The sequence below is a fragment of the Lampris incognitus genome, chromosome 15 (assembly GCF_029633865.1).
Source record: "Lampris incognitus isolate fLamInc1 chromosome 15, fLamInc1.hap2, whole genome shotgun sequence".
Lineage (NCBI taxonomy): Eukaryota > Metazoa > Chordata > Actinopteri > Lampriformes > Lampridae > Lampris > Lampris incognitus.
Window position 1 is genome coordinate 12,981,123 of NC_079225.1, and position 14,885 is coordinate 12,996,007.

Sequence of the window (14,885 nt, forward strand, 5' to 3'; positions counted from 1 at the left end):
TTAAACTCATTTACTTCAACTCGTGAAAAATGGAGGCAAAAACAAGTGTTGCATATACATATACACACACACACACATATATATATATATATATATATATATATATATATCCATTTAATTTTCCAAGCCGCTTATCCAAATTTGGGTCGTGGGATGCTGGAGCCTATCCCAGCAGCCATTGGGTGGCAGGTGGGGAGACACCCTGGACAGGCCGGCAGTCCATCACAGGGCCCACACACACACACACACACACACACACACACATTCACACCTAGGGACAATCTTGTATGGCCAATTCACCTGACCTACATGTCTTTGGACTGTGGGAGGAAACCGGAGCCCCCGGAGGAAACCCACGCAGACACAGGGAGAACATGCAAACTCCACACAGAGGACGACCCGGGACGAACCCAGGACCTTCTTGCTGTGAGGCGACCACGCTGGCAATAAAACATTTTCTCACTGGGTTATTGATCAAATCAAAGCAGGGGAGTTGATTATGAAGCAGATCTATTTCAATCCCCCTCAGTCCAAATAAACTGGGGTTGTTTTTTTTTTACCCACAACACAGTTCATTCACAAGTTTACAACCTCACAAATCAAGTGAGAAATAAAGCAAACACTGACTGCTGCCATTTCAGAACCGTGCTGAAAGCATTAAGGTACACATGATGAGGTGAGAGCAGCGTCTGAAGATTAGTCAAGTAACACAGCTCAGATCACTCAGAACCAATATGTCATCTGTAGTCGGCCCAGGAAATGGTGTGAGATGGTGTTGCTTCTGCTGTACGTGGCGCTGATGGAGACCCAGATTAAACAACATTCAGTGATGTGAGCATGTGCCCAAAGAGAGGGACCACAGAAGACTTCCATAAGAGACCACTGGAAGTGTTCTGTGGCATAAAGAGGGAAACAACTTTTTGAGGAAAAAGGTAAAATGTCCATCCATCCATTATCTTAATCGCTTATCCTACTCTATAAGAGTAAAATGTTATCATTTTAGAATGAATTTGTTTGATTCCATTTCAGAACAGAAATGTTATTTGTTTCAATAACACCATTTTGTATCCAAATTTAAAGAAAATGCTTCCCGTCAGGAACATAAAATGGTTTCCAAAACCAACTACCGATTGGATTGGTAAATTAATGTCTTAAAAGTAACTCATGAAAGAGGTGTACTGAGGACAGACAGATGGACAGATAGACAGGGTGATAAATGGATGGACAGATAGGTATGTATGTATATAGCTTGATGCATAAATGCATATATACATGTAGACTGACAGAAAGACAAAAGGAAAGACAACTGGTCAGTTCATCGATAATCAATTGATTGATCAATAGGCCCCTACCAGGCAGTGTCCTGTGACCTCATCGCAACGGGAACTGTGTCCATGGCAACGACAAGCTTCGCAGAAACCATTATACAGCGTACCGTTAACCCTTCGATAACCAGGAGTGCACCTCTGAAATACACAGAGACAGAGAAGAGACAGGAAGACATCAGCAGAAGCACTGTAGCATGGTGTAATTACACTGTGCTCCTCTCATCAGCACTCCAGTTGCGCACTAAATGTGTGTGTGTGTGTAAATTGTATATGTGTCAGTCAACACAAAACTGACGATAACAGAGCTGAGACTTGAATATTAACAACAGCTGCACAGATTAGAGTGCTGCTGCACTGCGTCGTTTCACCTCTAGTCTGCTCAGTGGGCTCTGCTGGAGACATCATGTCATGTGTTCCTGTGATGCAGGCCAACTGTTAGTGTATGTTTTTTGTTCCTGTAAGGTGCAGCTCTTTAGCTTCACCGACAATGTAAGGATGTATTTCTTGATCACTGTTGTTGCTATTTGCCCCTAACTGAGTTTGAAAGGGGGCTGAGCACTGGTGAGAGGGTCAAAAGGACTTCAGACGGGCAACGGGACACACCTACAACCAGTTAACTCCACTTTCCATGTACATGTCTCTTTTATGCATGTATATGTCTCTCAAATACATGCATAAATCCATTATGTGGCGCTCTCAACACCTATTGTGTGTGAAAGAATCGCTTTTGGGTTCTTTTACAAAACATTTTGTTGTATCTTGGGATTCCTGAACTACGAAATCAACTATAAATCAGTCCAAGTAGTGACTACTATTATTTACAAGGTAGTTATAACTATTAAAGTAAATTCACTGACTGCTCCTTCAATTTTAACCAGGCAAACAAGAAGAATTCTTAACAAAAGACAAATTATTCTTTTTCAAAAAGTGAAATAAAATCAAATACAGCAACCAATTCAGCAATACAGCCTTCCAGTGGTTATTTGAAAAGTAAAATAAAAGTAGACATCAGTTCACCCTTAGCAACTTCACATTCACTCACATCAACACATGTGAGTGAATGTGAAGTCATCTCGGGGAGGTGGCGAGTATTGGGCCAGATGTCCCACTTGCTAAAAGGAATGCGAAGCGGTACGGTGGCGTCTCGCTTCCTGGTGTAGTGATCTCTGCGGGTCCATCAAGACCTCAGCATATGGCCGCTCCTACGCAAATGTGTCCGCAGTGGCACCTTCTCGTGGTGCCTCCTGTTCTGCTGCGGGGGCGACTGGGTTCCCGGCGGTATAACCGGGTGGGTCGATTTGGACTCTTTAGCCTTGCTTGGCAGCCTGTCTAGGAGAAGGACAACTCTAATTTCAAACCCGGGTAGATGAAGCTCGTTAGCCTGTTGGGCAGTTCCTCTAGGGGAAGGAAAACGGATTTAAAACCTCCGCTGCCTTGCGGGTATACTCGTCTACAGGAAAGGCTTCGGGAAGAAACCCTGAGAAAAAAATCTGCATCCGTCTCCATTGCCAGTCGTCTCGCTTAGTCTTGCCACTGGTAGGAGGTGGTCTCGGACGAGAGAGTGGGGCTGATGATGCGCAACTCTTCCTCGCTTTCATCATCGTGCAAGCCATCGGTCATCCATCACAGGACGACTAGATGGTCCTCGTCGCTGCGATGGACGAATAACATGTCTCTCAGTATGGACAGAGAAGGGAACATGTGGACTAAACAAGACAATGTGAATTTATTTATTTTGGATTTTCCCCCCCCCCCCCTCCCTTTTCCTCTCCAATTGTATCCAGCCAATTACCCCACTCTTCTGAGCCATCCTGGTCGCTGCCCCCCCCAATCCAGGGAGGGCTGCAGACTACCACACGCCTCCTCCGATACATGTGGAGTCACCGGCCGCTTCTTTTCACCTGAAAATGAGGAGTTTCACCAGAGGGACGTAGTGCATGAGAGGATCACGCTATTCCCCCCAGTTCCTGCTCCCCCCGAACAGGCGCCCCGACCGACCAGAGGAGGAGCCAGTGCAGCGATCAGGACACATACACCCACATCCGGCTTCCCACCTGCAGACACAGCCAGTATGTCTGTAGGGACGCCCGACCAAGCCGGAGGCAACACGGGGATTCGAACCGGCGATCCCCGTGTTGGAAGGAAACGGAATAGACCGCCACGCTACTCGGATGCTCTAACTCTGTGAATTTATAACAGTGAACCAGTCCCTTAGCTATTGCTGATGTCCAGATGTAGCTGCACCTCACTGGGCCCGTACACTACTTCACTCCTGAAGATGCTCCTGCCACCAGACACTGAACGCTACAACACAATAAGAGCAGGGAAACATCGCGGTACACCAGCAGGCCGGCAGGGACTGGATGTAAATCGCCATGTCATCTGAGTGGATTATTGATAAGATAAGTGGGGGCAAGATATCTAGACAGCTGGAGTGTCATGTGACAACGTCATTTGGCAAATCAGAAGAGATACAGATCAAAATGTTGAAGGCACAGAGCGAAGGACTTGTTTTGTTCCAACTTTTATTTGTTGTTTTCTATTGATTGTAGTAAAGAAGTTTTCTGAACTCTTCTGTTGTGCCAGTACAGCCAAGCTGAAGAACAGTAATTGGCTTTGTGTGTGTGTGTGTGTGCACGTGTGTGTGTGTGTGTGCGTGTGTGTGTGTACCATACCTCACAGGAGGTGCCAGTATATCCAGGAGGACAGAAGCACATTTCTACAGCCGAAGCTTTCTTCTCTCCTCTTGAAATGGGACTAGATACCTCCATAGAGAAAGTATGAAGCCTACACATACATACACACACATACACACACATACAAAAGACAAACAAGCACTCAAAGACACATTTACAATCATACATCATACATAACCACATGTGCTGGTGGCCTGTTTGTTGTAGCCTGGTTCTGGTTGTCTTTTCATTTCAGTCTTTATATCATCACACAGCACTGTGACAAATTACCTGGGCAGGTCTAGAAGCTCCCAAACCACATTTTGCTCGGATTTTTTTTTTTGGGAGGGGGGTGGGGGGATTTCTGCCTTTATTTGATAGTGATCGTAGAGAGAGACAGGAAAGGCAGGGAAGAGAGAGGGGATGACATGCAGCAAAGGGCCTGGGCCAGATTCAAGCCTTCTCTGGTACACGCTCTACCAGGTCAGCCACCAGCCGGCCCCCTTTGCTTGGATGTTTGATGATGAACCAGACCACATCAGGCTGTGTGTGTGTGTGAGTGTATATGCATGTTTGTGCAACGTGTATTAAAATGTGTGTATTTCTGTACTCACCTATACACAGCACTGTGCTCTGTGCTATACGAGGCCCTGACCATCACTCGGGTCACATTGGACAACACAGACAAGAACTCCTTGCGACCAACTGGCTGCCCGGTCTCTGCAAGCAGGAAGTTCTCCGGTAGAAGAGCGACGTGATTGGTGCTTGGATAGGAGGGGTACACCGGTTTGCCGTACTGACTGTCAACTATCTTGATTCCTTGTCCCTGCGGGAGAGACGGGGTTCGATTGTTAGACTTCTGATATTTTCATTCTCTTGGAGGGGAGCCTGGAGTGGAACATTCATGAAATGGATTTTCTAAAGGACCTGAAAACAAACTTCTGGCAAAAGAAGTTGACGTATCCAAACAATCGAGAGAGAGAGAAAAAAAAGGAATAAAAGATGTGCCATTAGCTAATGAACTGCAGTTTCAATTGACATTTCAAATGGACTCAACTGATGGTGAATAGACCCCGGCTTTCCTATCTGACTAACTCTTATTGAGAACAGACTGTGAGCGATCAATGACTTGTAGGAACAAACACAGAGTGACAAGTACTCATGGAGAGAGAGAGAGAGAGAGAGAGAGAGAGAGAGAGAGAGAGAGAGAGAGAGAGAGAGAGAGAGAGAGAGAGAGAGAGACGGAGAGACAGAGAGGAGGCTTGCTCATCAGGCCAATAAGCCTTGAAATGAAAACTAATTGAAAGAGAGGTTGACATGAGAGGAAGGAAGACAGGGGAGGGACAAGACATCGGGAGAGAGAATAAAACGAGACAATAAGATGAAGAGGAAGAGACAGAGAGGAATACAGAGGGAGGGTTAGAGGGAAACAGAAAGAGAAAAAGACAGAGAGGGGCAGACAGAAAGAGAGACAGAGCGAGACGGAGAGAGAGACAGCGAGAGAGGGGAGGAGGGAGAGACAGAGAGACGGAGAGAGAGGGGAGAGAGAAGTTGAGACAGAGAGAGACAGAGAGAGAGAGAGGGAGCGAGAGAGGGAGCGAGACGGAGAGAGCAAGACAGAGCGAGAGAGACAGACAGAGCGAGAGAGAGAGGATGAGTGACATGGTAACCAGCCACCTCATAATTAAGGTTAAGCTGGATCTTTGATGGAGAGAAAAAAAGGTGCTTGCCATCACCACTGTGTACTACGCTAGCATTAATGTCATTAAGTGCTTCTGTGTCATTTTATACATAAATAGAGAGGCAGGCAAAGATAGAAGAGTTGTCTTTATATATAATATGTAAAGAAAAAAAATATAAACACCGTGTTCATTATAATTTAAAGGCGATCTCTGTCCTCAAAAGTCCACAAGAAAAAATGACAGTTTTGCAATTTAGTCAATGCTGTGAGTGAACAGAGAATAAACAGATGAACACAAAGGCGGGTGAAACAAAGACAGATATGGGGGTACAGAGAAAATCACAGCAACACAGTCAACAGAAAACAAAGCTAGGATCCACACCGCTTCCCATGTGGGAAGATGGCAGCGCGGATTCACATCTGCAGCAGCCTCACTCAGGACTGTCCATGCAGTGTCTTTGTCCGCATCTGTCTAAGGTTTGTCTTCGTTTGATGGCTGGGAGAGCTGGTGCTGGATCGGCTGGGAGCGCTTGGTCTGCTGCATCCTGTGGGCCCAGGGAAAAGGGCCCTGCCTGGAGCTGCGCACGAGGAGGTAACACCGAGGGCGGTCTGACAGGCAGGCTAAGCTAACTGCTAGCCCAAGTTCCGATAACACCGAGGACAGTCTGGCGGCGGCCTTGCCTGGTGTTGATTGTGGTGTTTTTAGTGTCATCGTGTGGAGTGCGGGGAGGTGTGTTGAGGGTGTCTGACTGGGGGAGCTGGCGTTGGATTGGCTAAGGCAGCCTGGTCTGCTGCGTCTGGTGGGCCCAAGGACCACGGCCCTGCCTGGAGCTGCGCCCAAAGAGGAAACACCGAGGGTGGTCTGACAGGACGCGGAAGCGGGGAAGGCTAAGCTAGCTGCTAGCCCGTGCAGATTGGCAGTTCTGACAGTCATCCTGGCTGGCGTTAGTTCTCCTGGACAGTGATTTTATTTTTATTTTTTTGTTTAGTTTTGATATGCTGTCATGTGGGCACCTCTCGACCGCTGGACAATAAAACATGTCTGAACCCCGAGTCTTACCGGCTCATGTTGTATCATCTGCTGCTAGCCTGATCTGCCATATCCGCTTGTCAGCTACGACGTCTCTGCCTCTTCAAGGTCACTTCCACCTGCCTCATTCTTCCATGTTTGGCTGCAGTGTTGAAAATGTAAAAAACTACGGGCCAGATCACCTTTTTCCAGTAAAGTCCTCCGCGACGATGACCATGAAAACGAGCAACAGCAATAGCATTCGAGATTTGGATATTTGTGGACTGCCTATTGTCTCAAATACGCCAACGATAGACAAAACTGAGGTGTCACAGCTGTGAATTGTGACATCAAATTACATTTCGATTAAACTTCTGCAGGTTAAGCAACGACCCAAATCACACTCTCTTAAGGCATAACAGGTTTGGATGTCTTGATAAAGACATTTTTATATGGGGGGGGGGGGGTCCATAAAAACTCCTCCAAAATAATTATATATGCATTAGAAAAGTCTTTGTTAATGTCTGATGTTGGTATGAAGTACGAATGTGCTGTGAACGATCACAAAGGACCAGTGACAGTTTTGTCATTCACTTTCAGTGAAGGCGAGACTCTTTTTTATTTGTAGCATCAGTGTGTTGTCTGGTGCACCTACACCGTACCATCAAAACCTCCATTCATCTGCTTTGGTCCAGCTGACGGAAACACACACATTCCATATTCTAGCTTTTCTACCATTTTAAAGGTTCGCTCAACAGATGCAGAGACAGAGAGAGAGTGAGAGAGACAGAGTGAGATACAGAGAGAGACACAGAGAGTTAGTGAGAGAGAAACAGACAGAGAGAGCGAGAGAGACAGAGTGAGATACAGACAGAGTGAGAGCAAGAGACAGAGTGAGTGAGAGAGACAGAGACAGAGTGAGATACAGAAAGACAGAGCGAGAGTGAGAGAGACAAAGTGAGATACCGATAGAGAGAGACAGAGTGAGATACCGATAGAGATAGACAGAGTGAGAGAGACAGACTGAGATACAGACAGAGAGAGCCAGAGAGAGAGAGCGCAAGAGAGAGACAGAGAGTGAAAGAACGAGAGAGAGAGAGACAGAGTGAAAGAACGAGAGAGCGAGAGAGACAGAGTGAAAGAACGAGAGAGCGAGAGAGACAGAGTGAGAGAGCGAGAGAGACACAGAGAGAGAGAAAGAGATATGATGATATTTGCTATCATCATTATTTGGCGAATGCCTCATGGAGACGCCTTTGGTCCGGGGCGACGTGCAGGCTGTAGGTGCGCGTATTCTCAATGAGTGTGGCCCCCTGGGTTCGAGTGCACGGCCTCGGTGTTGTTGGTGCCGTGTTCTCGTTGGCTAGGCTGCGGAACCATAAACTATTATTGCTACTGTTGTTGTTTGATATCATAATCATTGTTGTTGTTGCTGTTATTACAATCATTGTTGTGCTGTGCTGCTGTTTTACATGCTTTGGCAATATGTACACAAACGTATGTCATGCCAATAAAGCAAATACTGAACTGAACTGAATTGAATTGAGAGAGAGAGAGGGCAATGAGAGAGAGAGAGTGAGAGACGGAGTGAGAGAGAGGAGCTAGCATGATATTTTATATATGTCTTCTTCCACTGTAACTTAATAATTCTCTGTCTCACAAAAGAGACTCATTGTATATTTTCATTTCATGCGTTCCTTTTCTGTCTCTTGTTGGAACATCGAGGGTCTCTTCTCATCTTCCTTTGGGATGAAGAGTAGAGACCCTGACGTCTTAAAAAACATCGATAATGTTGACATAGTCATATTAACTGAAACCTGGTGTCGTGAAGACATACTCACCCACTGTCCCTCAGGTTACAATGAAATAATTATTCCATCGACTAAACTCAACTCAGTACAGCGTGGACGAGACTCCGGAGCTATTGTGATTTGGTACAGAAGATATTTAGCCAACCACATTTCAAAAATTAAAATTGGAACATCCCACTGCTGGCTAAAACTCAGCAATAAAATTGGCATATCAAACAAAGATATCTATCTCTGTGCTCTATATTCTCCCCCAACTGAATCTCCATATTATGATGAGGATTTCCTGAGTAATCTCCATGAAGAGGTAAGCCTTTTCCAGGCCCAGGGAAATGTGCTGCTGTGCGGAGATTTTAACGCAAGAACAGGTTCAATAAATGATACCATTGACCCTCAGGGTATCAGACATGTGTTTGGTCAACATTCCCTGTACCTCTCACCAACCCTCATTAAAAGGAGCTCCCTCGACTGTACTGTGAACAAGGCTGGTAAGGAGCTAGTGCACTTCTGTCGCGCCTCTGGCCTGTACACACTTAACGGTAGGATCAGAGGGGACTCTTTGGGAAGGTTCACATGTTGTTCAGGTCTTGGAGCTAGTGTAGTTGACTATGCAATAACTGACATGGACCCCACCTCCTTCAACGCATTCACTGTCAGACAACAAACTCCTCTTTCTGACCATAACCAAATTATGATTTTCTTCAAAACTATTAACCTGACTCAAATGCCTATAGAGGAGCCCAGCAAGCTGTTCAAAATTGATAAGACCTACAGATGGGCTCCAGACAGTGCAGAAAAATTTATCAATATCCTGAATTCATCCAAATTACTTAATATGATTACTAACTTCATTAACGAACCGTTTGAAACTAATAAGGACAATACCAACCAAGCTGTCAATGAAATCAATTGTATCTTTCAGACGGCAGCAAACACGGCCCTACCAAGGACCAACAACAACAAAAAAGAAACAACCTAAAACTGAAAAATGGTTTGACAACGATTGTAAAAATATAAGAAAAGAACTGCGTAAATTGTCAAACCTGAAACACGACCAACCTCAAGATATGGATATAAGAAAGAAATATAGCGAAAACTATATAAACACACATTAAGAATGAAAAAACAAAGCCATGTAGATGGAACCCTACAGGAAATAGAAAATTCCCTGAATCAAAACCAATTCTGGGAAATGTGGAATAATTTGAGCTCTACAAAACCACAAGACCTGCCTATCCAAAATGGAGAAATTTGGAAAAAATAATTTTGAACGTATCTATTCGGAAATCCAACAAGAACACTCAAATTCCAATTACAATCTGATCAAACAGAGTTTACAGTTGCTCGAATGCACTCTAAAAGACAACCAAAACCCACCGGATTTTCCAATAACACAAGAAGAATTAGCACAGAAGCTCAAATCCTTAAAACCCAATAAAGCTTGTGGCCTTGACTGCATCAGAAGCGAGATGCTTAAAAACAGCACACCTGAGCTGCAAAGGGCAGTACTCAAATTTTTCAACATTGTTCTAAGTTCGGGATAGTTTCCTGACATCTGGAGCAAAGGGCTTATAACTCCTATTCATAAAAATCGAGACAAATTGGATCCTAATAATTTGAGAGGCATTTGTGTGAGCAGTAGTCTGGGGAAGGTGTTTAATAGCATTTTGAACAATCGAATTCTAACCCTCCTTAACGAACACAATGTCCTGAGCAAAGGTCAAACTGGCTTCCTCCTAAATCACCAGACTACGGACCATATTTACACCCTACACACCCTCATAAATGAAAATGTGAATCAAACCAAAAACGGAAAAATATTTGCTTGTTTTATTGACTTCAAAAAAGCTTTCGACTCTATTTGGCATGAAGGACTATGCTATAAACTTTTACAAAGTGGGGTAGGGGGTAAAGTGTATGACATAATAAAGTCAATGTATTCGGACAACAAATGTGCAGTTAAGATTGGAGACAAACACACTGAGTTCTTCACTCAGAATAGAGGGGTGAGACAGGGCTGTGGACTTAGCCCGACACTGTTTAATATATATATTAATGAACTGGCGGTGCACCTGGAACAGTGTGCAGCCCCAGGTCTCCCCCTGTATGACATGGAAGTAACATTTTTGCTTTATACAGATGATCTAGTTTTGTTGTCACCAACTGCAGATGGGCTGCCAGAACTACTAGACCTGCTTGAGGACTATTGCCAGCACTGGGCCCTGGCAATAAATCCAAAAAAGACAAAAATAATGATCTTCCAGAAGAAGCCCAGATGTCAGGAAAATAGATACCAGTTGACTCTAGGTAGCATCACCTTAGAGCATACGATGCAGTATACTTACCTTGGTCTAATTATTACAGCATCAGGGGAGTTTCAGTAGGGCAGTGAATAACCTAAAACAAAAACCTGGCAGAGCTCTACATGCAATTAAAAATAAATTCTTTAACATTGATATACTAATCTCCATCTGGTGCAAACTGTTTGATAGTGTAATTCTGCCCATTGCGCTATATGGAAGTGAGGTATGGGGTCCACTCAGTCTTTCCAGCTACACTAGATGGGACAAGCATCCAGCAGAAACCCTACATGCTGAATTCTGTAGAATGATTCTGAAAATACAAAGGAAAACACCAAACAACGCATGTAGGGCGGAATTAGGCCGGTTTCCATTATCGATAAATGTACAAAAAAGATCTCTAAAATTCTGGATGCACTTAAATACAAGCCCAACAAATACATTGCACTTTAAAGCTCTGAAACCCCAAAAAGAGTCCCCTGAAGCAGCTGGTTCTGAGACTCACTAACGCTTTAACAAATACTACGACCAACCAACCTCAGGCCAGCACTGCACTCCAAACCAATATGAGGATAAATCAGGCTATAAAACAAAGCAAGAACAATTATCTGAAACATTGGAACACTGAAATCAAAACTCAAAACGGTAACACTTTAGTATGGGGAACGTAGTCACCATTAATTAGGTGCTTATTAGCATGCAAATTAGCAACATATTGGCTCTTAATTGGTCATTATTACGTACTCATTAATGCCTTATTCTGCATGGCCTTATTATACAACCAGTAAGCCATTAACTATGAGTTTTCCCTCTATAACCTCAGAATTATTGCTTATTAGTGGTACCATCTCAATATGCTTCGCTTAGTATGGCCTTTATAAGGTGGTGGTACCACAAGAAGAGTTATTCTCCCTTACTAACACTTAATGAATATGGTCTGTTCTTACATAACAAAACACAAAACTGCAAGTGTTAATAGTGTTAAATTACTGTAAATTATGTTTTTGTTACTTAGAATATGTTCCCCATACTAAAGTGACATCTTGATCATTACCAATTCACTAGTAATTAAGTTTTTTTATGTTCTCCATACTAAAGTGTTACCCTCAAAACAAACTAGAAGTCTATCGGGCCCTAAAAACAAACTATGATTTGGAAGAACACCTCTTAACTGTCAGAGACAGGAAGCAGAGACAGATCCTCACCAATCACAGGCTCAGTGACCACAGTCTAGCCATTGAAAAGGGGAGACATACAAAGACGTGGTTGCCAAAAGAGCAAAGAACATGTGGTCAGTGCATGACAGATGAGGTGGAGACAGAGGTGCACTTCCTCCTTAAATGTGACAAATTTGAAAGACAGCGCCGGGCTTTTGTCCAGGAGCTGGAACATGTGATTCCAGAGTAGCAGGAAATGGACGACGCAGGTAAGCTGCGGGTGGTCCTGGGAGGAGGGCGAGCATAATCATTGTTGTTGCTGTTATTATTATAATCATTGTTGTATTGTGTTGTTGTTCTTTTACATGCTTTGGCAATATGTACACAAACATATGTCATGCCAATAAAGCACATATTGAATTAAATTGAGAGGAAAAAGAGACAGAGTGAGACACAGAGAGAGAAAAAGCGAGAGAGCGAGAGAGTTGAGGAAGAGCTGGTTGACAGTGTGTAGGTGGTTCATTAATGCCGTCATTTGAAGAGGCTTTGAGTGTGCTGACAAGACCAACACTTCTCCTCCCTCTCCAATCCCATCCCTGTCTGTCTATTGCTGACGTATCTTTAAATAACACCGGCTCATTGATCTGTCTCTCCACTTCTCCCTCTCCTTCCCTTCGCCTTTCTCCTTCTTTCTTGCTCTCTCTCTCTCTCACAGGGAGACACAGTATTATTCACTATTCTTACACAGACACAGAGACATGAGGTACCGGGAGTAAGGAGAAATAATGGAGGCTTTTAACAGCATTTGAATATTAAATGGTAAATAAGTAGCGGGGTCAGGGTCTGCCTACAGACCTGCTCAATCCGCTCTCAGGTTCACTTTGCTAAAACAACTGCTCTTTTAGGGATGAGGAGGACATGTGTCCGCTTCAATACGTACAACAAATAACTTCTTATTAAGCATCAATAAATATGTTTCCGGGGGCGTACGGGTGGCGTGGCGTGGCGGTCTATTCCGTTTCCTACCAACACGGCGATCGCCGGTTCGAATCCCCATGTTACCGCCGACTTGGTCGGGCGTCCCTACAGACACAATTGGCCGTGTCTGCGGATGGGAAGCTGGACGTGGGTATGTGTCCTGGTCGCTGCACTAGCGCCTCCTCTGGTCGGTTGGGGCGCCTGTTCAAGGAGGAGGGGGAACCGGGGGGAATAGTGTGATCCTCCCACCCGCTACGTCCCCCTGGCGAAATTCCTCACTGTCAGGCCAAAAGAAGCGGCTGGCGACTCCACATGTATCAGATGAGGCATGTGGTAGCCTGCAGCCCTCCCCGGATCGGCAGAGGGGGTGGAGCAGCGACCAGGATGGCTCGGAAGCGTGGGGTAATTGGCCAGTTGGGGAGAAAAGGGGGGGGGGGGCTAACAAGAATCCAATCCAAGATTTGATAAGCCCCGAATTCGATCAGCTGAGCTGAAAGTGAAACTGGAGCCAATCAATTCCAAACAACCCCCAACCCTACGGAGCATCCTACTAACACCCAGGACTCAGGGTTTTTCATTGTCATGAATGTTAACAACAATACAATGTAATCAATACATCACTGTCAGACGAATGAGCTGGACCCTGCGTAAACCTTCCACATAATGCTACACATACGCACCACACAGTGCCTTTCGATGCGCCTATAATGATTCTGATGAGCCATACTAGCCTACAATCTCAGTATCACTGTACACACAATACATATATTATTTGGGCGATTAAGGTAGCTGTATTTGGACACAGCCAGCTGTTAAAAAGATGTCATTATAAAACCTTCAGACTAGCCCTGCACGTCAGGGCAGCTACTTCATACTGACCCGCACGTCATCTTCTGTCAAGTCCTCAGGCCACAACAGTTTGAAAACCACTTTGTCCTTTTTAATATGGGTCTATAGAAGGTAACTGTAGCTCTGTCACAGGGGGAGAAAACACACAAACGTATGCCTGCACTCATACACATACCTGCACACACACACACACACACACACACACTCATGAAGATTTATTTAGTGATAGAGCGACCAGGCAGGTAGCTAATAGTGTTTCTGCTTTCCTTATTGCTGTCATACATCATATTACAACCTACCCATTATAAAGACATCCAGAGAGAGAGAGAGAGAGAGAGAGAGAGAGAGAGAGAGAGAGAGAGAGCTAGAATAGGGAAAGCGTCTCAATCTGCATATTTCATCAGCAAGTTCAGCATTTTTCTGTCAGCCATGTATCTGTGTGTGTGTGTGTGTGTGTGTGTGTGTGTGTGTGTGTGTGTGTGTGTGTGTGTGTGTGTGTGTGTGTGTGTGTATGCCTGCGTGGTTGTTGAAGTGTGTCCCTGCATTTTCAACAGTTTCATTTGCTACTTCGTTTAGTGGTCTTTATTGGTGTGGCAGTCAACTGGGACAGAAACATAACTCAACCTAATTGACGACGCTGACGATTTACAATTGTAGGCTATTTCTTCCATCGACTTTGCTGCACTTCAAGTTTGAATTCTGCAACCGGCTGAAGCACGTAGTGGTTTTGAGGACGACAAGCCTGCAAAAACATACCTTCAAAATGAAAAACTGAAAACGCGCGTGGAAGCGACACAGATAAACTACCAATGTGGTAACCCTCAGAAAGTAGAATCAGTTCAGCTGGACACAACGTTTAGCGGGAGAAACGTTTCATCACTCATCTTAGTGACGTCATCAGTTTCACCTGACTGCAGGTATCCCCACCCTTTTTTTTCTCCCCAATTGTATCCGGCCAATTGCCCCGCCCTTCCAAACCATCGCGGTCGCTGCTCCACCCCCTCTGCCGATCCGGGGAGGGCTGCAGGCTACCACATGCCTCCTCCGATACATGTGGAGTCACCAGCCGCTTCTTTTCACCTGACACTGAGGAGTTTCGC

At 44.8% G+C, this 14,885-nt stretch overlaps 1 protein-coding gene across 1 annotated transcript in view; it reads right to left on the reverse strand.

Moving 5' to 3' along the window:
• The window catches only part of lama2 (laminin, alpha 2), a 334,247-nt gene that overhangs the window by 199,725 nt on the left and 119,637 nt on the right, over positions 1 to 14,885 (reverse strand). The window contains exons 16-18 of the mRNA XM_056294135.1: positions 4,618 to 4,829; positions 4,004 to 4,115; positions 1,353 to 1,466 (exon numbers count right to left, since the gene is read on the reverse strand). Of these exons, the coding sequence (XP_056150110.1) occupies positions 1,353 to 1,466; positions 4,004 to 4,115; positions 4,618 to 4,829 (438 nt within the window). The remainder of the gene's footprint in view (positions 1 to 1,352; positions 1,467 to 4,003; positions 4,116 to 4,617; positions 4,830 to 14,885) is intronic.